The sequence below is a fragment of the Macrotis lagotis genome, chromosome 3 (genome assembly GCF_037893015.1).
Source record: "Macrotis lagotis isolate mMagLag1 chromosome 3, bilby.v1.9.chrom.fasta, whole genome shotgun sequence".
Classification (NCBI taxonomy): Eukaryota; Metazoa; Chordata; class Mammalia; order Peramelemorphia; family Peramelidae; genus Macrotis; species Macrotis lagotis.
In genome coordinates this window covers 72,532,566-72,557,241 of record NC_133660.1, presented here as the reverse complement: position 1 = coordinate 72,557,241, position 24,676 = coordinate 72,532,566, and the positions used below count along the sequence as shown (strand labels likewise).

The window sequence follows — 24,676 nt, the reverse complement described above, 5'->3', positions numbered from 1 at the left end:
TTGACCTCAAACACTAGCTATGTGACACCAGACAAGTCACTTTACCTTGTTTGTCTCACTTTCCTCATCTGTAAAATGAGCTAGTGAAAGAATGGCAAACACCAGGAACAATGACCTAAATGGGGTCATGAAGAATCAGATATGATTGAAACAACTGAGCCACAGCAACATACATATACATATAATATGTGGACAAAATCTTCCCTTCTAGGAAGGAACTAGCCACACACACACACACACACACACACACACACACACACACACACAAACACGAGGGATTAGCTTCACTCCTCTCCTTAGAGTGAAAGAAGAATACTACAAGCATTTGGGGAACGGGGAAAAAGCCAGACACAGCTAGACTTCATTTAATTTTCCCCAAAATTCCTCCAGGGCATGGGAAAGGCTGGGCATGGGGTGCTGTGTGTAATAATGTGGTGCACATGTAGATGTGTACATGTATAAATATAGATATAGATGTAATATCAGAGGGAAAGCTCTACCTGTTTTTTCTTTATGTCCTCTCTTCTCTCATCTCTTCTGTCTTCACTCTTTTTTTCGCCCTCCCCACACATGCACACAAACCCCTACATGCAAATCATAGCATTTTGAGACAATGTGGTATATCCTATCAGGTAAGTTAGTAGGAGTCAGTAGGATACAGGTTCAAATCCCTTCTCATATACTTATTCCTTGTGTGATACTGAACAACTTGCCTGTCTAATCTGCAGAATGAGGGGGTTGGACCTAAAGCCTCTAAGATATCTTCTGGTTGTAAATCTGTAAAGCTCTGACCACGGCCAACCCTTTCATTTTAAAAATGAGATAAATCTGGGATAGACACAAATTAAATCATTTTCCCAAGGCCATGCCAAAGAGATCTAAGAGTCTAATTTCAGGGAATCTACCATCTGGTCAGAGAGACAAGGCTGAAATGCTTGAAGAGTTAAATAATAACACAAGAAAACAATCAATAAAAAAGATATTACAGGGGAGTTGGATCTCGAATTACAGCTGGAATGAATCATAAGCTCACAGATTTAGAACTGAAAGAGACCATCCAGACTAGGGTCAAATAGTCCAATTTTTCTGTTGTTCATTAGTTTTAGGCCTGTCTGAGTCTTCACGACTCCCTTTGGGGTTTCTTGGAAAGATACTAGAGTGATTTGCCATTATCTTCCCCATCTCATTGGATGGAGGTGGACTCTAAGGAAAATGGGGTTAAGTGACTTGTCCAGGGTCACACAGTGAGTAAGTATCTAAGAAGTTAGGTCCTCCTGACTCCATTACTAACTCTTTCTCCACCTTGACACCAAACTGTCCTCTGTTATTTTATGTATGAGGAAATTGGCCCATGAAAATGAAATAGTTTGTCCAAGGTCATCAAGCTATTGTCAGACTTGAACTCAGGTGGATCATCTAAATTCAAACTCAGTGCTCTTTTTTTTCTTAATTTTATTTTTTTATTATAACTTGAACAACCATCAATACACACTGCACCATTTTGATAGAAAAAGAACAGGAAAGGAGACTTCAGTTTTTACTGAAGTATGAACTTATGATGTAGGTTTTTAAAGTGATGGTAAATTTAACATAGTAGAAACAAGTGATTTGCCCTTCTGAAATTCCTTCTCCCTTCTGTATTCATTGTTTCATTGACATCACTACTACTTTACTCCTACTCCTTCCTAATGGAAGTATTCCCTTATAACAACTAAGTATGTTAGAAAAACAAACCAGTTCATTGAATGTGTGGGAAAGTTTGTTTCTTCTTGCAGGGTTTGTGGAAACATCAGTAGCTAAAATTTATTTAGTGCTTTAAAGGTATCAGAACCCTTCCCTCTCACAACCCGATGAAGTCAGGAATGCAAGTGATCTTTGCCAGAGAGGTGCAAGTAGAATATTAAGTGGCAGAGTTGAGACATGTAGCTGGGGTCCCCAAATTCTCACACTTTGCAAGTCCATAAATACAATGAATTCAGAGGAGCTGGAGGGATCACTATGAGCTAATGGAAGCTAGCAAGGCTCTGGGAATGATGATTGCCCATGAAGGACGGATGGGGTTTGGCTCATTGTAAAGATCCTAGGTAGATCCATGAAGGTAGACAAGCTAGACCCAAAAGACAGAAGGCAAGAACTCAGCACAGTGATGGCAAATAGAACAGACCGGTTTGTCTGGAGCAGTTGTATGAGTTTTGGTGGAGTAGGGAAGCTAGTAAAATGACAGAAGTCCTTGAATAGCAGACTAAATAGCACTGATAGAGGATCTGACACTGTGCTGCTCTAACTTCACCCACCACCTGCTTTTGTAGATAGGGTGGATAATATCAAGACTCCCAGTGTGTAGTTAGCCCTTCCTGTTGGGTGAGGACACATTCCCTTCTTCTAAAATAAAGAGCTGTCATTCACCATTCAATAAGCATTTATTACGAATTTATGTGCTTTACTAAGAGCTGGACATAGAAACAGTGTCCCTAACCTCAAAGAGACCATAGTCCAATGGGGAAGCACCAGCTATTCCTAACTTAGCAAAGGAGGCAGGAAGGGAGCTTGGTGTGGGGGCCAGTTAAACTGATGGTAAGAAAGACTGGAGTTGTGATGTTGACATCTGAAAACTATTGTGAGAGGCAACCAGGTGGCACAGTGGATAGAGCACCAGCTCTGAAGTCAGGAGGACTTGAGTTGAAATCCAGTCTCAGACACTTGACTTAGCTGTGTGACCTTGGGCAAGTCACTTAACCCCAAGTTAACTTAACTTGCAAAAAATAAAATGTGGTTCCAGTGCAGAAAATTATGAATGTAGCAAAAACAAAATCTGTAATCTTTTAATGCTGTTAAAATCTTGTTAATTGTTTTCAATGAGATGTTTCACATTTTCTTCTAATTTTTTATTCTTTTGGTTTTGAAGTATTGAGTCCTGGTTTCTCATAAATTCATCAATCTCCCTGAGTTCTATTCTTTGTCTGAAGGATTTGTTTTCCTCAGAGAGTTTTCTTATCTCTTTTTCCATCTGGCCAATTCTGCTTTTTAAAGCATTCTTCTCCTCAATAACTTTTTGAACTGTTTTATCCATTTGTCCTAAGCTGGTTTTTAGCATGGTATTTTCTTCAGCATTTTTTGGGATTTTCTTGACTAAGCTGCTGACTTCATTTTCATGTTTTTCCTGCATCTCTCTCATTTCTTTTCCCAGTTTTTCTTCTAACTCCCTCATTTGATTTTCAAAGTCTTTTTTGAGCTATGTCATAGCCTGAGCCCAAATTCTGTTTTTCTTGCAGTCTTTAGATGCAGGAGCTTTTGCTTCCTCATCTTCAGACTGAGTATTTTGATCCTTCTTGGGCTCACAGGCAAAATATTTCTCAATGGTCTTCCTCTTGTTTCTCTGCTTGCTCATTTTCCCAGCCTTAGCCTGTTTTGGGGGTGCTTCATGAGCTTTTGGGACACTCCCACAAGGGTCTCAGTGTGTAAGGCTCTGTCCTCCCTCCTGGTCTGTGAATGACCATATGTGCCCCCCTCTGCCAAGGGGCTGAGGTGCGGGGATCCCTGCTGTTCTATGGGGGGGGCTAGACTGTGATCAGGATCTGAATGTGGTCAGAGCCCCAGAGTCCTGTTCCAGGGACAGAGTACAGAGCTTGGCAGTCTCTCTTCACTCCCCTCCCTAGGTTCAATGGGCTCATGCCCTGGGGGCTCCTGCTTACAGGCTCCACCTGCTTGTTTCCTGGATCTGGACTGCCTTGGCCAGGCTGCTCGCTGTGTGCCCTGAGGGCTGAGTTTTATGTGCGCTCTCTAGCAGAGGTCCCCCCCGCACTGTTCCCCCAATTTGTGCTCAGTGCTCCCTGGGGCGTAGATCAGGAGATTCCCCTACTGCTGTGAGCCTGGCTCCCGGCGCCCTGGGGCTGCCTCCAGGAGGCTGAAGTTCTTTCGCTTTGGTGGACCACCCCTCTGACAGGCCACCCCTCCAACCCCAGGGAGCAGAGCCTTTCTGCTCTTTTCCAGGTTACCTTGAGTAGGAGAACTGCCTCATTGTGTCCCCTCTGTGGGCTCTGTCTCTCAAAAATTTAGAGTCCTTAGTTTAGAAGTTTTATGAGAGAGTGCCTAAGAGAGGATCCCTCTTGTCCCCATCTTCAAATCTTGTTAATTGTTGAAAGCCATTTGCATCTAAGATATAAACTGACTCCTGTTGATTGTATCCTGTCTCCCCTTGACCTTGTTGAATAGCACCACCACTTGCCCCTACCCTACCACAGAAGTGTATTTAACAAGAAGCTCCCACCCTTCTAGGCTGGCTTGCATGTTCTCTCTGTCTCTCTGTCTTTCTCTGTCTCTCTCTATCTCCTTCATTTTATCTTCTGATTCTGCAGAATGTCTATACCTCTCCTTCCTTCCTATACCATGTGCTCCCATTCTAGGCCCTAGTGGTTTACTATGGGCCCCCATGCCAGGTGGCTAAATTGTCTGTCTGTCTCTCTATGTATCTGTGTGTGTGTGTGTCTCTCTCTCTGTCTCTCTCCCTCTGTGTCTCTGTCTCTCTCTCTCTGTCTCTGTCTCTGTCTCTCTCTCCTCTCACTCTCACTTACACTTCATCTAGCCTATTCTTAATGTGATTACTGATTTTCTAGGAGTTTTAACCTGTATATTTGTAATAATTTGCTATAATAAATCCTGAGCAGTTTTAACGTCCCAGAGTGTTCAAATGCTTTCATCCTTTCAATGGCCCTCAATTTCTTGGTTACCTCAAATTCTATCTTTAATTGGCAATCCCAAAAAATCCCAGAGGTAACATTATCACTGATACATCCTAGCAATGTGACACTGAGCAAGGCAGAGAACTTACTGGTGTTTGGGCAACTAAGACTGGGTATAGACAAGATGCCAAGCTGCATGTCCCAAGAATTCCTTGTAATTGCCTCATAACTAATGAACTTTGTAAATCTAGACCAAACCCCAAGTCCAAGCCTGTGTTTCTAACAGCATCAGAAATTCCTTACTTTTAACGTTAGAGAGCTGATTAAAGAACTGAGAGTCTAAGTGACCTACCCATGGCAGGAGAGGCAGCTAAGTAGTGCAGTATTGGGTCAGGAATCAGGAAGATCTGAGTTCAAATGTGAATTCAGGTGCTAACTAGCCATATGACCCTGGGCAAGTCATTTAACCTCAGTTTGCCTGTGTCCTCAAATGTAAAATGAGGATAATGACATCACCTACCTTGCAGTTGTTGGGAGGATCCAAAGAGCTAATATTTGTAAAAGTACACGACCCATTGTTTAGCTCATGGTTTGGCATTATGTAAATGCTTATTCCATTCCTTTTCCCTCCCTTCTCAAGAGCAGGCAAGTAATATGTGTCAAAGATTTGTGACCTCCCCCAAAAAATGGGGTTAAAAGAAATGAACAATAGTAACTGATTTTTAGAATTCTGAGTGGTATCTGCACCTTGAGTCAGTAGTATAATCCCTATTTAAAATGAAGGGGACTTAGTGACTTGCCCAAGATCATATCTGATTAATCATTGGAGCTGAAATCCATTGGCCCTGAAAACCTTAGGTCCAGAACTCTATCCACTACTACATCCTATTAAGAAGTAGGTCAATTTTTAAAGTCCATAAATCTTAAGGACTTTGGAACTTTCTTTTTGTGAACCAGTAATATTTCACTATGGACTCAGAACTGGGGAGAAAAATCTAAATAATTTTTATAGAAAAAGCTTGTCTAAAATAACAACAAAAACCAATTTAATCCATACTTGTAAAAGAGAATTGATGTGAGCTAAAAATAGATGTTTAGAATATAAGCCTTAATTAAAAGATTAAATCAGCTGTAAAAAAAATCCCCCAGTTTCAGGTCATTATTTTAAATATTGAAAAAAATCATGATTCTCCCTCAGATGTAATTTTATTTGTGATATCAACAACAACCAGCACTGAGCTAGAACCTGATATGTGCTAGGTCACTATGCTAAATATCGGGGATACAAAAACAAAAAGAGACTGGCCTGACCTCAAGGAATTCATTATCTATTGGTATTCTATGTACTTAAAATGAATGGTTTTCACCATGGACTGATGTTTTTCCTTCGTTCAGGCCATGACTTCAGAGAGGTGATGCCATGACAAACACACAAATTGTATTTGAGTGTGGGGAATGCTATGTTAAGTCACCAGCCTCACTTTTTCCTCCAGAGCCATCTGGGACCAGTGACCAGATATGGATCAGGACTAGAGAAGGCCCTGGATGAGTGGCGGTCAGGGTTAAGTGACTTGCCCAAGGTCATACAATTAGTGAGTGTATTTAGTGTCTGAGGCCAGATTCAAACTCTTATCCTCCTGACTCCAAGGCCAGTGTTCTATCCAATGTGCCATCTCGCTGCCCAGCAAATATACAAAAGGACTGTGATAGAATTATTATGAAGAGAAAACTGTATTTAATACAGAATGAACTCTTACTGAGCTCTACCAGTTGTGATCTCCCATTTCACAGGTAGACTGAGATCTTATTCAAAATCAATAATGGGGGCAGCTAGGTGGCGTAGTGGATAAAGCACCGGCCCTAGAGTCAGGAGTACCTGGGTTCAAATCCGGTCTCAGACACTTAATAATTACCTAGCTGTGTGACCTTGGGCAAGCCACTTAACCCCATTTGCCTTGCAAAAAACCTAAAAAAAAAACAAAAAACAAAAACAAAATCAATAATAGCAAAGGCTGCAAACTAAAATATATTATGCCTTCATAATATATTTTATTTAGATCTTTGGAAGATATTTGAGATTACTACAAACCTCAAAAATGAAATCTGGCAGTTTTTAGCACATCTAAAGCATTTAACCCTTAAAACTAACGAAGAGACATTTGGTAATTTATCTTATGTGTGAGTTAAGGTCTTAGTAACTATCTAATTATGAATCATTAAATTTGCTTCTGAAGGAAAACACTGTTATCACCTGCCACACTTGAAGTTGGGAAAATGACCTTCATATCTCTGAATTTTGTAAATAAGTGGCTCTTTTCCATAAAGAAACATTGGTTAAGCTACTAAATGAGAAGGAATGAATTCTTTCCATCAGAGAGTTTAAAGGTTTGAAAGCCACAGAGCTTTCCTCTATCTTCATCAGCAGTTTGTCCATTAATTAGCCCTTCAATTCCACTTCAATTGAATTAACTCTAATTAATAAGTTCATTACAAAGATTGACGCACCTTGCTCAAAGCTAGTGTGCTAAATGCTGATAAACACCTTCACCCTAATGAAAAATTGATTAGATTGAAGAGAAAGGGTGCCACTGAAATAAACCTTTCTCTCCTGGAGCTGAGTTGATGTTATGTTGCTCTGAAGTTAATCAAACCATCTTGGATCTCTTAATCAAAAATTTAATTCAAAGTAGATAGAAAATGTGACATAGGAAGAAAAAAGCCTACTAGCTCTCTTTCTGTAAACATTCCTGACTGTTTCTTATAAGAAATGTCACAGCTCCTTGATGTGGTATTTAATGTTCTATAACTCTTCCAAGACAAAGAATTGTGGTGTCCGAGAAAGAAAATGTAACTAGCAAATGAAGAAAATAGAAACAAACTACTCTATATGTAAGCTATATACTTATTTTTAAGGGAAGGAAAAATAAGGACTGAACTTTTTTTTTCTTTTTCAGTCAAGAATCATTTCAACTTTTTATTGTTAAGCTCATTCTCTTTTATGAGAAGATCAAAATTGAACAGAAAGTCATACAAACAAAAAACAGCTATGACTAACTTTATTGTGTGAGAAGAGGAAAATTCCCTAAGGCTTCATTTTAGAATTTTTTTTCTTTCAGAGGAGGCCAACATTGCTCAAATGAAGTTTTTTTAAAAATTGGACAAACCACAGTAATCTAAATGAGCAGTTCAAATTCATAAATTCTTTGGGTGAAGGTGATCTAACTATGGTAATCTTAATAGCTCCAAAAGACATGTTCCATAGTTATATGTTGATTTGTTTTTCAAACAGTCTTTCTATTATTTAAGCTAAGCTACTCATAGCTGTCAACAGTACAAATTTACTGAAAAGGAAGAAGAGTCTTTTATTTAGCCAACATGTCATCATGTCAGAAGCAAGCTAATGTGCTCACTAAAGGATATTATTTTTAATAATTAAGGGGAAAGGAAGGTATCATGAAAATGGTGAATATTTTTAGAATCTTAATAATTGTTGCTAAATGTCTTTTTTTAATCCTGTTACAATTAGACACCATTAGATGAAACTGTCCTGGTACAGTTAGAATTATTCACTAAATTTTAGCTGACATAAGGACATATCTTCCAGCTTCAAAGTATTACTTTTATGAAATAAGTGAATGTAATGAGAAATTATTCATATCTGGCAAAAGTATTACAGATACTTTAATAAGGTAATGGGTAAGGTAATGTATAAACAAGCATAAACAAAAAAGTTAAAATTCCCTATTTATTCTTTCTTTACAGCCATACAAGAAATTGCATTTAGACAGTATGTTCTGATTTTATTTCCATTGATGTTGCTTTTTCAGTCTCTCAGATTGGAGTTTAAGGTGAGGCACTGCTCATTAATTTTGTCTCTCTCTTTCACTTCTCCCCTCCCTTTTTTTCTCTGTTTCCTCTCTTTTCAATATAGAAATATGTTCGGTGGACTGTGGCTCACATGGGGTTTGCATGGGGGGAACTTGTCGCTGCGAAGAAGGCTGGACTGGCCCAGCATGTAATCAAAGAGCCTGCCATCCCCACTGTGCAGAACATGGGACCTGCAAGGATGGGAAGTGTGAATGCAGCCAGGGATGGAATGGAGAACACTGTACCATTGGTAGGCCTGCTCTACTTTCATTTCTGTCTTCAACATAAAACTAAAGAGCTCGGATTGTTGCTTTCTCTGCCTCTGAAATATGGTGCTTTGAAGCTTATTCCTTCAAAGCAATACCGCCTGTCATTCTGCATAAAAGAATTAATATTTTAAATAAGGATGTCATTCTATAATGGCTATTCAGTTCTTTTCAGACCCACTGCCACCATTTGCAGGGCACAAGAGTTCTTCCTTCATTATTTCATTTGTGATGACCGTGAAAATTGATTCCTATGGAGAAAGAAGATACTCTTCCTATTTATAAATAGACCTTCATTATAGATACTGTCTCATTTTTTATATGCTGCCATCGTATCTCTTGGTAACCATTGCCATATTTATGTTTTCTTTTAAAAGATCCATGATTTCAATGATATCACAGATACAGTCATCCCCTCTTTGTCTCAGCAGATGCTCCTTTTGTAATTTTTTTTTGTGCTCATAAAAATTACATACCTCCTACTCAGTCCTCTGGGGCTAAACCTCTAGGAGGAGACTTGGAGAGCCAGGCTCCTGGCCCTTTATTCAACAGACCAGTTTGTCTTCTGTTGGCATGGCTTCTAAGACCTCAGGGTGACTTCTGTGCCTCATTGAAGTAAACAAGTGAAGACCTTCAGGAAAGATTTTTTTTTCCCTCAAAAAATAATAATTCCAAAGCTGTTATCTTGTTGGCCCTTTATGTTCCTAAGCCTCTATTTTTATACCTCTCACTACATTTAAGTTTCTTGGAGTAGCATGAAAAGAAATAGATCAAATGCAAAAATCAGGTTGTTGTTCAAGAATTTTTGTTGGAAAATAGCATACGAATATATTTTGTTTTTAGACATACATTTAGGTGTAAGGGCAAAGACAAATTAACAATACAAAATATAGTTTAGCATTTGAATGTCAGTTATTGTTTGTTGTGAAGTAGAAAGTATCTAAAGGTTATCTGTTCTCTTATAGTCAAGGTGCTCATTTTAGTTTTTGCAATATTTATTTTACTACAGTAAAAGTATTCAGTGACAGGGTAAAGGGTAAGAAGGGAACAAACCAACAATAAAGACAAAAGTAACTTTCCAGCCACTCTGGTGAACATGTAATATGACAACAGATGCAGGGAAATTGATAAGTCAAAAAATTCAGTTATCTCAAGGTACCTGTGCTTCCCTGTATGCCATAATTAATAAATGTAAAGGTCAGCATTTTTGATAAAATCATTTTCTGGGGACACAAACTAATTGACTGGAACCCTAGATGATTCCTTAGGCAAATTTTCAGGTATTTCAGGTATATTTTATTTCCTATAGGAATTTGTACATTCTGAATATTGTCAGAGGAAAAATACCATAAAACATTGTAATTATAGGTATATTGCAGCATACATTCAATTCTTTACTATAAAACATTATTAAAAAAAACTGCCAACTGTGATTGGGTCCAAGCTTCAGGAAATTGTTAAAGACCAAACTAAGTTTTCTTTGTTCAAAGAGACTTTCATTTGTGATCAGCAGCAATGACTCATCTATTCATTAACACTGAAAGTCAGCCTCAGAATCAGGAGACATAAGTTAAAATCTTGCCTCTGACCTGTTTAACCCCAGAAATTAGAACCTCCAGAAACTCTCACAGATCTATTAGTTGTTGCAAAGCAGGTGCTGCTCTAAATTAGGAAAGGAACCATCTATGTCTATATGGCCCATGTATTTATCTAACTAATCATGTGTGTATATATGAAATATGTACATATATATATACATTTTATTCTCCTTTTCAGTCAGTTGGTTAACAAACATTTATTATGATTTTCCAAGCACTGTACTAAGTACAAGGCCTTTAAAAAAATAGCAAAAACAGCCTTTGCCCTTATTTAATATATTATGTGATATTGTATTATATAATTATATAATATGAGATATACTAATGTCTTTCCAACAAATGTTATTATGTATGCACATATATACAGAGATATTTGTATGCATATATAAACATATCTGTATTTATAGCTTTTGTTGGAAATTTGAAAGAGAAGGGAGAGTCTTTGTTTTGCTCTGTATTTTTATACATGAAGAAAATTTCTCTCTTCCAGATAAAATTTTTGATGCATATGTCCAACACATATTAAGTTCTTAATAAATTCTTTTGACCAACTCACATGATAACTATGTATTATTCTTGGGCCCAAAAAACCTCCTTACACACAAAAGCCCAATGAGAACCTAGGAAAATGATAATTCTCCAATAAACATTTTACCTTGAGATTTTCTGGAGCCCATAGCTAGGGAAGAGAGAAAAACCTCCATTAACTCTTTGATTGTAATGAAAGGATTATACAGCAAATATATCTCTAGCAATTTGTACACACATACATTTATTTGCATATTTTAGAGCACCAAGAAGTTATTGATAGTTAACTTGCCAAGTATCAATAAAACATTCTATTATTGTTTTATGACCTTGACAGGATTACTGAGGACAATGGTTACACACAAATGAACCATTTTTGAACCATTTTTTTCTTAGACCCAAATAGGGTTTTTGCGAAATTGGATCTGCAGGTCTTTTATTTTCACATTATTTCTAAATGTTTGAGTTTATTGTGTCCATTTTAAATCCTACTAAGAGTAGACATTTTAAAGGTAAAATACTAGCCCTCATTCAAAAATAATTATAACAAACCCCCCAAAAACATTTCTATTCAGAAAAGTAGAAATCTATTTTATTATGATTTGGGGGAGGGGTGTTTGTTTTGCTTTTTTTATATACTGTTAGAGTTCATTATTCTACCTTTTGGCCTATAGAAATCAAAATTGCCTTTTCTCTGATCCAAATGTACAATCCTAACAAGAGGAATGGGAGATATATTTAAAAAAAGAACTTTTTGAGTCACAGATTAAACAGCACAAAAAGTGGTGATATAAAAGTTAGCTATGGAGGCTCTACTGCTATACATTTCCTATCAATTCAAATACTTGTGTGCCTTTCTGATAGAAACTATTACTTTGTGGAAGAATGACCATAAATCAGCAAGATTTTTTTCCTTTGCTCCATATTATGTGTCGTGTCATCAAATACAAACAGAGAGGTTAATTGAAAGAGAGATGGAAGAGAAATTAAACAGTTAGAAGCAAACAGAAGTTCTCAGTAGAAAGCAGAGAATATCCTTCATTAGTCATCTTCCTGTCTCATAAACTCTGTGCATGCTTTCATAAAACCATGGGCATATTGATAGTAAAATAGGTTATGAATTTAGAGGGTTCACTTAACATCCCATCTACCTGACGGATCCTGTCCAGATTTTTTGATTAATAGGTACATATTTTCTTCCCACCATGAATCTTTTGTGTCATAGAACTCATACATTTGTTTGAAGGTGCATTGCCCTGTGTCCTTGTACTCCTCCTGAGTTGAATATGGCTAGCAGCACAAGAAAACACTGTCTTTTAAATGAAACAAAAAAAATAGTAATTTAAAGATGTCAGAACTTTAAAAAAATTGTAAATGTTACTTTTTAGTAAAAAGAAATTTAAAATACATATTAAGCACTTTGCACATCTTAAAGCTGTATATAAATGCTAGTTACTATTATTATAATATAACTATTATTTTAAATATTTCTAAGATAAATTTTGTAGTTCACCCCTTTTCTTAAAATATAATGAAACTGGGGGCAGCTAGGTGGCACAGTGGATAGGACCTGAGTTCAAATGTGGTCTCAGACACTTAATAATTACCTAGCCTGTGTGGCCTTGGGCAAGCCACTTAACCCCATTTGCCTTGCAAAAACCTAAAAAAAAAAAAAAATATATATATATATATATATATATATATATATATATATATATATATATATATATGATGAAACTAAGACATTTAAAGATAATTGATTCACCCCAGCATCATACCAATGTCAAGCATAAATGGATAGATCATTACTCAACTTGAACTTGGGCTACCAAACCATATTAAGCATTTCCTTTTGTATCAACTCTGTATATCTATATTTTTGTAATATTTTCCTCCCATTGCTTGTTAAAACAATCTTTAACCTTTTTTTAAGTTTTGAGTACCAAATTTCCTCCTTCATGTTCCTCCCCAATAAGCACTCTTCCCTGAGACAGTAAGGACTCTAATATAGGTTAAACATGTGCAATCATGTAAAACATTTCCATAATAGTTATTTTTGTACAAGAATACTTGAACAAAGAAAAAGAATGGAAGGAAGGAAGGAAGGAAGGAAGGAAGGAAGGAAGGAAGGAAGGAAGGAAGGAAGGAAGGAAGGAAGGAAGGAAATATATAGAAGAAATTATAGTATACTTAAGTCTGTATTCAGATAATATAAGTTCTTTCTTTGGAGGCAGATAACAAGATTCATGATGAATCCATTGAGGTTGTCTTGGATCATTATATTGTTGAGAAAAGCTAAGTAATTTACAGTTCTTCCTAGTATAGTGATGCTGTTACTGTATACATCACTCTTGTGCTTCTGCTCACTTCATATGTAAGTTCATCCTGATTGTCATTTTTATAGTACAACGATATTCCATCATAACAATCAAAGGCACATAGACTAAACTTTTGTGTCTGATTTCATTCTACATGGCTTTTTTTAAATTATAGGAAAATTTTACTTTCCTTTTCAGAAGGAAAGTAGCAAAAATGGCTAAAGAAATGTAAATAAAATTTATAAATGGAAGTTAAAATAATTGATTTATTTAAAATGTGTCTAAATAAGTTCCCCCTGAACAGTCTGAATTTGGGAAAGGGGAATCTAAACATTGACTTGACAAAATCCAGAGATTCCCCTGAATTGTTCACCAAAACCAGATCTGGGCACATTAGAACAACTAAGTTGGGTTATACACTCATCCTGTACTTTGGAAAAAAAAGAAAAAGAAAAGAAAAAACTGTCTACTCAACTGGTTCACAACTAGAGCAGATTGGAAGTTGCATATATATGCCAACTATGGAGATCTTTGATTTCACTTCAAATTTCACTTCAAATACTAAATAATAAGAATCAGAAGCTTCTGAAGTCTTGCTCTGCAATTTTCTCAGTCTTCATTCAATAAACCTTCATTGGGGACTTCCTATGTGCCTGCCCACAAGGGTCCCACAGTCTAATTGGAGGGATAATAAGTAGATACGGTAAATCTAAAGGATAAATTGGAGGTCATATTGTAGAAGATAGGATTTTAGCTGAGAATTGAAAGCCAGGTTGCTGACACAGATGTCAAAACCATTGAGCCACTGGTCCAGGGTAATAAAAGAGTTCACTGACAAAATCAACCATTTTGTACCTACAAACATTTGAGTAATACATAAATAGATGTATTGCTTTTTGCCTTTGTGTAGAGCTAGAAAAGTGGCTTTAAAAATTATATCCTGATACTTAGTGAATTTATTATTTAAGAGGTTTATTAGCAAATCAAGTTTATAGAGAATGCTATAATTACAGCATAAGTTATACATTTATTTTTAATATTTTATGTTTTCTAGTTATTTATAATAGTAGTTTCTATCATTTTTGTAAGTTTTGAATTTTACAATTTTCCTCCCACCCTCCCTTCCCTCCCCTACCCACCGCCCACTGAAGGCAATCTTTACATTGCTTCTATATTCTACATTGATCAAAATTGGATGTGTTGAGAGGAAAAACATATCCTTGGGGAAAAAATAAAATATTACAGATAAAATATTACGTAGTACATAAGACAACTCTATAATAAAAAAATGAAGGTCTTTGTTTAAATTCCACAGTTCTTTTTCTGGATACAAAGGGTATTCTCCATTGCAGATACACTAAAATTGTCCCTGATTATTGCATTGATGGAATGAGCAAGTCCATTAAAATTGATCATCACCCCCCATATTGCTGTTAGGGTATACCATCTGCTCATCTCACTCACCATCAGTTCATGCAAATCCTTCCAAGCTTCTCTGAATTCCCATCCTTTTTGGTTTCTAATAGAACAATAATGTTCCATGACATACATATACCACAATTTGTTCAGCCATTCCCTAATTGATGGACATTCACATGATTTCTAATTGTTTGCCACCACAAACAGGGCTATGAATATTTTTGTATGAGTGATGTTTTTACCCTTTTCCATGATTTCTTCAGGGTATAGATCCAGTAGTGGTATTGCTGGATCAAAGGGTATGCATATTTTTATTGCCCTTTGGATGTAATTCCAAATTTCTCTCCAAAAAGGTTGGATGAGTTCACAGCTCCACCAACAATTCATTAGTGTCCCAGATTTCCCCCCTTCCAACATAGATCATTGTCCTTTCTGGGCATATTGGTCGATCTGAGAGGTGTGAGGTGGTACCTCAGAGATGCTTTAATTTGCATTTCTCAGAAGTTATACCTTTAAAAACAAAACAAAAAAAAAAACTTTCCTGGTGATAAGACTAAGTAAATATTAGTATGATCTTTGCAATCTCCATTCTAGCAAACTTTAACTTCAATCAACTAACATAGTTAAGGTTGTCTTTTTAAAAGCAGTTTAAAATTTCTTTTTATATATGGTTCTTAACTACTTTAAGTACTTTTGGTGGAGTTGTAGTCCTGGAATTCTATAGCTTATACTAGTTGCTACTTTATTAGGGAAATTATTTTTACCAATACTATAACTGTAATTTTTATTTTCATTTTAATTAGCTTTTGTATGTGTAGTTTGTATTATATATTATGTAATTTTTTCATAGATTCTTCTAGTTCTTTTAGAATGAATTGTATCATAGATTAAATAATGGAAGGGACCTTGAAGTCCATTTGGTTCAATTCCTTCATTTTACAAATGAGAGAACAGGGGTTCAGAAGGGTTGTATGATTTGCCTTAGCATCCCATAGCTAAAAAGTGACTGAAGCAGGATTTGGGTCCATTTCTTCCTGACTCCAAGTCCCAACACTTTATGCATTATGTCATGCTAACTCTTAGTTGGATATTGAGGAACTAACTATATTACTCCTTTTGAGTCATTTGGTCTCTGATTAGAAAGTTTGCTTTGTCTGCCAGCTGGTAAGTATTGTGGTGAAGGGGGAAGAGCCCTGACATGGAGAAGACCCTCCTTACCCATGTGTGACCTTGAACAAGTCCTTGTTGGTTTCACTTTTAAAATGAGTGGGTCAGACTCAATTCTTCTCTGAATAATATTTTAAAATGTATAAAATAAAATACATAGGATTACAAGGAAAGCAAAAGGTAATGAAAATAATTTTTTTCATCTATGTTCATGGAACACTTGAAATCTGTCTACAGACCCCCTGAACAAACCTGTGCTCTAGTTTTGCAGCAGACTTTGATTAGAGCCTGTTTCCCCATTTATTAAATCTTTGACTTGGGCAAACCATTTAATTTCCTTTCTTTAAAAGGAATTTGTCATTTTCCTAATCTGTAAAATGATGGTGTTGACAGGTTCATGAAGTCTAAAATTTTATATGCTCTAGAGCTGAAAAAGTTAAGAAACAAAGTCTTTATCATTTAATCACTACAGGAGTACTCACAAATAGATTCTGTGAATGATTTACTAAATAAATCCTCGGAGTTGCCTGAGGCAAGAAAAATTAATTGACATGCCTACTGATAAATATACTGTTGTTTAGTCATTTCAACTCTTCATGACTCCTTTTGGAATTTTCTTAGCAGAGATACTGGAGTGGTTTGCTTTTTCTTTCTCCTGCTCATTTTATAATTGAGGAAACTGAGGTAAACAGGTTTAAATGACTTGCCCAGCTAGTAAATGTCTGAAGCTGGCTTGGAAGTCAGGAAGGTGAGCCTTCCCTTATTGGGTTCCATTCTATTCAATAGTATTAATATTGCTCCCCAAATATTCAGTTTGCTATAAAGCTAAATTTTTTATTCTTTTTTTGTGTGTCAGTCTGATGAAACCCAGAATAATGTAGATTTTTTTAAAATTAATACTTGAAGGAAATGTTGAATTTCAGTTAGAGGCTAGTGAGCAAAAATATTCTTTTTTCTATCCACATTCACAGACATTCCCCTCTCAACCTGAAATCTGTCCATAGACTCTATTGATCCCATATTAAGCCACTGGTATAAAGGAACACTTCATAGGATAATCATAAAATCATTGACTTAGAGCTAGAAAGAATCTGAAAGGTTATCAGATCCAACCTCCTTATTTTACAGATAAGGAACCAAGGTATAGAGAGGTAAAGTGATTTTTCCAGGGTCATACAGCTAGTAGGTACCTGAGGCAGGATTTTAACTCAGTTCTTCCTGAATACAAATCAGATACATTATGCATTATGAATTAATTGATGGCGCATGCATAACATAAGCTACAAATACAAGAGTTAATTGAAATGAGAGAATAGAAATGAAAATAAATGAGTGGAATTAGTAATGTCTCTAAATATAGAAATGACTGTATTGCTAATTATAGAATTGTTGATCCAAAGAATCCAAAGCATTTGAGAATATATAAAGATTATAGGAAAATGTGAAACATTTTTAAAAACACTGTAAGAAAGTTAGATCGTGGTAATATTACTTAAGTTTTCTAGAATGGAGATTCCCCAATATCCCTGGATAGATGAAAGTGTTTGCTTACTTTCATCTCCAAGAAGTTGTTTTTTAATATTTCAGCTGTCTCCCATTTTATCCTCTTTCTTCTAGGATCCTTCTAGAAAGAGTTAACAGTTATCAGAATAATCCAAGGAGTCATTTGTTCTGTGCATGAATCTGGTTTACCAAGAATTTTTTTTTAAGTCATGTTAATGTAGGGAAAGGTGGAATCCTTTGCAGTATTTTCTTCTAGTCATGTCTCAAACACTGAGTTGTTTATTGAGCTACATTGATTTTCATGTACTTTCAGGCAATTCAAATGGAAATTTGGCCTAGGGGAAATCCTAATTCCTTTAAGCTACAAAAGACCAGCTATTTGTTTTTATTCTAATTCTTTAGTACATTGGGAAACAAGATCATTAATGATCACAAAGACATGCTTTGTTTGTTCAGACAAAACTTAGACATGCAGTACTCGGCATACCTCTGTTAAAACACCAGGGTTGCTCTGGGCTTTAGGATACTTGAGATTAGAAATTGAAAATGAAATACAAACAGCTGGGGAATTATCTGCTAAACAAAGAAAAAAAGAGATCCAAACTATTGCCAGTGTGGACAGACTTTGGTTTGGCACAGGAGTTTCTGGTCTCTGGATCTTGTTGAAAGCAGTAATATTTGAGCTATTATTTAAGAAAGTAGATGATATTTAAGGGACAGGAGATAGGACAACCTGTCCAAACTTTAATAAATATTCCTTAGATAATGAAATCTGGTAAAGTATTTCTTTGAAAATCAAAATTTTCGTTTTCTTTTTCTTTTCTCTTTTTCTTATGTCTTTTGTAGCTCATATTTCTACAGACCCCCTGAACAAACCTGTGTTCTAGTTTTGCAGCAGACTTTGATTAAAATTTGCTGACAAGTCTGTGAGAAAGGGAGTAGAAACGGAGTAGAGAGTATTATTAAATTAATTTTTTTACAGATAAGGAAACTGAGGTTCCAGTTTAAATAACTTGCCAGTTTCAGAGCCAGCTTACAAACTTGACTTTCTCCTAAGCCCAAGTGTTCTTTCCATCATATCAGAAATATAAAACTCAAAAATAGGGACCAGCAAACTATACATAAGAATCCCTGTCAGCCAAATATTGAATTTGAAAACTACAGTTAACATTATTCATGTTGTATTGTATTTTAATTTTGTCATATTTTGCCAATTATATTTTAATCTGGTTCTAATGCCCTTGGGAAGGGTTATATATTTGATACCTCTGCATTATACTGTACTACCAGAGTAGAATATTAATTCTATTAGACCACAACACCCTGCCCAACTTCAGCGCCTAGGACAGTAAATTTTTCTATTAGGTCTTTTCTGGACTAGTTGCAGATAATTTGCCTCTATAAGATAGCTAAACTATCACCTTCAACCTGAACTCTGCTAGAACAAATAGCCTCTTGAGATACCCCTCCAACTCTATGAGTAATGATGAATATTTTGTGCCAAAGAACATAAGGACAGAGGGAATCACTGGTCCCAGGAGAGCAAAAGTACTCCTCTAAGATGAAGGTGAGAATCAAGTTCATACATTTATTAAGTATCAGCCATTTTCTGAAAATTCAGGCCAGGCATTAAATTGATGTTAGCTCCTTCTTTTGAGTTAACATTTGTATGTGATAGTATTTGAAGCCTCCAAATATTAATTTTTTCTCATTTTAGACTGCTATATTCACTGAAATATTTTTATATACTGTACTTCTATCCTCTGTAATCCCTTCAGAATTGGTATTCCTTAATGAGGTCACTTAATCTCCTCCTTTTTTCTAAAAATGCAGACCTAGTTTTTCTGACCTTTCTGAATGATGGGGTTCTTTAATATTTAGGTTGTCATTCCTCTTTCCTATCTCAGTATTTTTTTTACATGCTTTATATTACAATGATCACATTTTCTCCAACATCTAAGCATTTTCTTTAAAAGGTATTGCTTGGGTGGGAGCTGCTATTTCTTGTCAAGGTAATTTCCATATTTGGACATTTTAACCACCATAACCTTCAGAGTCTTCCCTTTTGGCCTTTGGGGCAAAATGAGCTCCCTAGATGTTATATTTTACCTTTTTGTCATAATTCTCTTTATCCTTATATAGCTCTCATTTTGAATCATTATTAAAGTGAAGAAATCTATAGAGCATACTACTTTAAGTAGTAGCAGCAGCTAGGTAATCAAAGTGTGGATTAGGTAGATGAGATCACTACAGCAATGCAGTTCACTGCTTAGCTCACACTTTTGTAATAATTAAAAAAATACAGATGAATAATTCAATGTGTTGTACAGATGTGACCTTCATTTGGGACTTTGCTTTTAAGTTTATAAAACATTCCTTCTCGTCCTTACCCACATTACTGGAACATCACTGAATTTCTCCTTATTTACATAAATGCATTCTGTAGAAAAATGAAGTTTATTAAATTCATCATTGTAGTACATTTGTAGACCTATGCAGAGGGTCATCAAATATTGTCTAATAAAGAGTTTTAGCTTCTTTTGTTTGCTTATATACATTCCTCAATGCTTTGGTCTCATAAGAAACAAAGGTCTTCAAAGGATTCAGGATAAAGAGTTAAAACCCAAAGATAGCTAGGTAGCACATTGGCTAGAGCACTGGTCCTGAAATCAGGAGAATTTGAATTCAAATCTAACCTCAGTCACTTACATGCTCTTGACCCTGGGCAAGTCATTTAATCCTTACTGCCTCCAAAAAAAAAAAAAGTTGGAAACCCTGGCATCTACTTTGTTTTGCACCCAATTTGCTAAGTGACCTTGGGAAAAAAATCACTATACTTAGAACAATATGAGATTTGAATTTGAAAGTCAAATAACCTGGATTCAAATGCCAACTCTGCTATTTACCACCTGTATAACCTTACAAAAATCACCTAACCTCTTTGAGTCTAGTTTCTCATTTATATACTGCGGAAGCTGAGGAATTAATGAAAATGAAAAGCTGAATTAGATAATGTGAAAAGTCTCATCCAGTTTAAGATCCTATGATCTATTTGTCCATTATCACAATCCAAACCTAAGAGCTGGCAGAGACTTCAAAGGTTATTTAGTCCAATCTGTAATAGAACAAATTTCTCTAACATTTCTGATAATTCATCCAGATTCTGGTTGAAGAACTCCAGTTCCAGGGAATACACTGCTTTCTAAAAATCCCCATTTCATGGTGATCATGGGATGTTTGGCCCATAGCCATGTTGCATTGCCAGAAAAAAATATTGGTATTGAAAAATAAATGGGTTTGTGTCAAGAATTATTGTAAGCACTGGATGATTTCCTAAATATAGTTCAACCTACTCTTTACCTCTTATTCAGTTTGAAGAAACTCATGGGATCCCTCTCCAAGTGCATGTAGTAATCTAAGCAATAATCAGTCTTTAACCACTTGGTTTTTCTGATGTAAAATGATAGGGTAATCACTTTTGAATGACTGGGGATCTTAATGAAGAGACCCTCTATTATCTTGATATTGATGCAATCAGCACAATATCATCTGCAAAAAAAAAAATCATCATCTCTAGGAAATCATCTTTTGTCCTTTATGCAAGATATATGTAAGCACTATTCTGTGAGCATATAGCTCCATGTAATTTTTTTACCTTGCTTAATGATAATAATTGTATCATTCTACAGTGTTGTATCTGGAGTTTTAGGTATCAAGGAATTTTGTATGATTTTAACATGTTTATTGGAGAAACTTTGTTGGAGAAGAACTTTTTAATTCTGTATTTTACTTGACCCCCCCTCCAAGGATCTTGTGAAGATCAAAAGAATTAGCAAATCTATTTGTATAACTTCTAACATCTGGTTGTTAGTAGTCATTATAGGAATGCTAATTAATTATCAAATCTTTCTTTTTGTCTATAAAAGTAAATAAATGGCAGCAATTTCTGGTATTGTCTGTACCTATCAGCCATTTATATGATTGTGAAGATGATAAAGGTAATTTGTGAAAGTTCAAGCCTTTTCATATTTATCAAGAATGCCCCAAGTATGTACAAAAAGCATTATTATGTCATAAAGATAGAGATAATTTCTGGTGTCTTCCCAACCATTTAAAAATAATAACAAATGGGTAGCTAGGTGGCGCAGTGGATAAAGCACTGACCTTGGAGTCAGGAGTACCTGAGTCAAATTCGGCCTCAGACACTTAATAATTACCTAGCTGTGAGGTCCTTGGGCAAGCCACTTAACCCCATTGCCTTGCAAAAAATAAAAAATAAAATCATCATCATCATCAAAATATTTTTAAGATCTCTTCAGTTTTTAGAATTTTCCTTTCTTTAAAATCCTAAAGATTAATCCTTGAGTTTTCCCAAAACTACATCCTCCTCCCAGATATATTTCTTCTGTCTATATTAAGCCACCCTTCGACATCATTTCCTCAAGTGTTATTTCTACTCTTTATATAGTGCAATGAATGCCAAAATGTTGAATTCCAAATGAAGTACTTCTAATTTCTCAATTGCTTTAGAAATTCTGACTTTTTTCCATTGCATATCTCTTTCTCACCCAGCTTCAGTTTTTATTCACAAATGCTCTTTGGATGTAGTTTAGTTTAAATTTCAAATTGAGCTTTCTACAACTTCATTTTCTCCCATACTAGTTTTCACTGTTATATGAAACTGTATTGTTCATCATCTTCCATCATTCATCTCTGTAATGCTTTGAAAATAGGATTGTACTCCTTAGCTGCCATATTCCTTTGCTTGTCAAAAAAGTTAAATGTTTTTGACTCTTTCTGGGCTCTTTGGACTACTTTGTTTTGGTCAAATATTTTATATCAGTGAAATTCTCTAAAAAGTTATGGCAATCATAGTGCTTGTCATTATTTTTGTCCATTTTCCATTTTTTTAGAATCAGCAGCTTGTTTAAAGAGATCATTGCAGAGACATTATAATTGCATAAAGGATTTTCTCATTATCTTTTCTGGTAATTTAGTGTGGATTTTGATCTTTTCTCTGTTCACTGCTCATTTTGAAATGACTTCCTCATTGGCAACTGAGTTTTCTCCTCTCTGTGGAGAAATTGTCAGTTCTATTTTTCTAATTTTGTTAAATGCTGCCAGCACCTTCTTTTTGAATAAAGTATAAATTATATGCTATTATAAAATTTCTGAGAAATCTATATGCCTCTGGTCATTTTCAGAAGCACAATTAGAGTCGAGTAGTTCTGAGATTCACCCAGTGGTTCTGCTAATTATATCCATTGCCCAGTGACCAATCTATCAGTCTGAAGCAGTGCCTTTTTTGGTCATTTTCATATCCCCTAACTCAAAGTAAAAGTCCTTTTTTTTCATTAGCATGTCTTACCTGGCTCATTTATTCTGAATTTTGGCACTCAAGATTCTGCCACAATTTTTATCCTCCTTTTCTTACTCTTGCTTTCATTTTCTGTACATCTTTTTAACAATAATTAGTTGAATTTCCTTTGCATTTGCATTATTATATGTAAACAGATTCTCCCATTTTAGTTCCTTAGAGTCATTCATATTTGTGTTATCAGAACTGAGTCTTAAAAATGTCTTTGAATCAACTTTCTATTTATTATTCCATGTAGGATTAAAGGTCTCATGGACCTTTATCTTTTTCTGAACATTCTAAATCTACTATCCCAAAATCTAGAGTACAAAAATTAATTTTGATTGACTCTTCTTTCCTATATCATAACCTCTAAGAGAAAATAGTCACTCACTCCCAAGATGCCCACATTACTACTTCAACAACCAGTTCTTCCTTAGTATTTAGAATCACCATACAGAATAACTAGCCCCTCAATAGTCAGCAAAGTATTATTAAGAAAATAGTATTAACTAGTTTTATTATATTTCTATAGAATGTTTTTGATGTGTTTCTAAAACTGTGCATCTAAGTCATCCTTCTGGTTAGGTGGAAAATAGCACATTCCTTACTATGTTGTTCCCCCCCCTACTCCCACCATCCAATTCAAGTTCCTAGATTTCATCACATTAAAAATCTTTTTTAACATAGAAATCTTTTTAAAATTTAATGTTGGGGCGGCTAGGTGGCACAGTGGATAAAGCACCAGCCCTGGAGTCAGGAGTACCTGGGTTCAAATCTGGTCTCAGATACTTAATAATTACCTAGTTTTGTGGCCTTGGGCAAGCCACTTAACCCTGTTTGCCTTGCAAAAACCTAAAAATAAAATAAAATAATAAAATAAAATTTAATGTTAAAAATATTTTTAACATTGGAATACTCCTTCACCAGACCTTATGCTGTCGGTTGAATTGTTTTAGTCCTCCATGGTTATATTCAAATCATGAGTCCCATCTTATGATAAATTCTTATTTACATATTTTCCCCCAAAGAATATTGGTTTTCTCCAGTTCGAAACAGAGATTCCACTATTTCTGGAATTACAGAGCTAGCTTTCAGTCCTAGTTCTACTATTTACTCTCTATGTGAACTTGAGCAAGTTCCTTTACTTCTCTGGACTTTAGTTTCCTAATCTGTAAAATGATAGACTTAAACAAGGTTTTCAAATCCTATGATTCTATAATTCTGAATGCTTCTTTCTGAATGATTATTGTTATTCTGTGACTAGCATGATATCTACAATTTCATGAAGATGACTATTTTTAATAACTTGTTTTAGGAACATAGAAGAATGGCATTAATAAAAATGAATATAGACTTAAACTTTTTTCCATTTTAATAACATAAGCTAGAATCATTTTCTGTTCTGATCTACCTCTTTTATTGTCCTAATTTATCTATCAAGTTAAAAAGTGAAGTAACAGAAAATTCAGTTGAATTTCTTAGATGAAGTCACTTAAAAGTCTCACATCTAGTACTCAAAAAAATTCAATCTCAAAGTAAATTTTTATAAAAGGGGTCCTAAGCCCATTATTTTTGAAAATGTTAAATGGATAAATTCATATTATATTAAATCAAAGGGCATTTATTTCCTTGGGAGATCGAACATTGAATTCTAAATGTCGGTAAATGTTACCCATGGGAGGATATCAAGATTTTACTGCATAAATTGCCATCCAGGTCACTCATAGAAGCCTGAAATGATAAGTAGAATTTTAGTCCTTTCAAAGAGGTTCAGTGTGTTTTCTGATGCTATGACAAACAGACTATGTTCTGTAGGGGTTGCTCATGTATGTTTTCTCCCTAGAACATCTCCTGCTGAAAGGCTTTTGTACCAGGATCACAGTAAGGGAAAAAAAATCATTCCTCCCATCTCCTCTACATACAGTGTTGCCTATCTTTGCTGGCAGTGGTGGTGATGCTTAAGAAACCTGTG

General features: G+C 35.4%; 1 protein-coding gene across 1 annotated transcript in view; it reads left to right on the top strand.

The window, feature by feature from the left end:
- Nucleotides 1-24,676, top strand: part of TENM3 (teneurin transmembrane protein 3) — a 3,314,517-nt gene that overhangs the window by 3,163,815 nt on the left and 126,026 nt on the right. Inside the window, exon 22 of the mRNA XM_074231559.1 lies at nt 8,611-8,796. Within this exon, the coding sequence (XP_074087660.1) occupies nt 8,611-8,796 (186 nt within the window). The remainder of the gene's footprint in view (nt 1-8,610; nt 8,797-24,676) is intronic.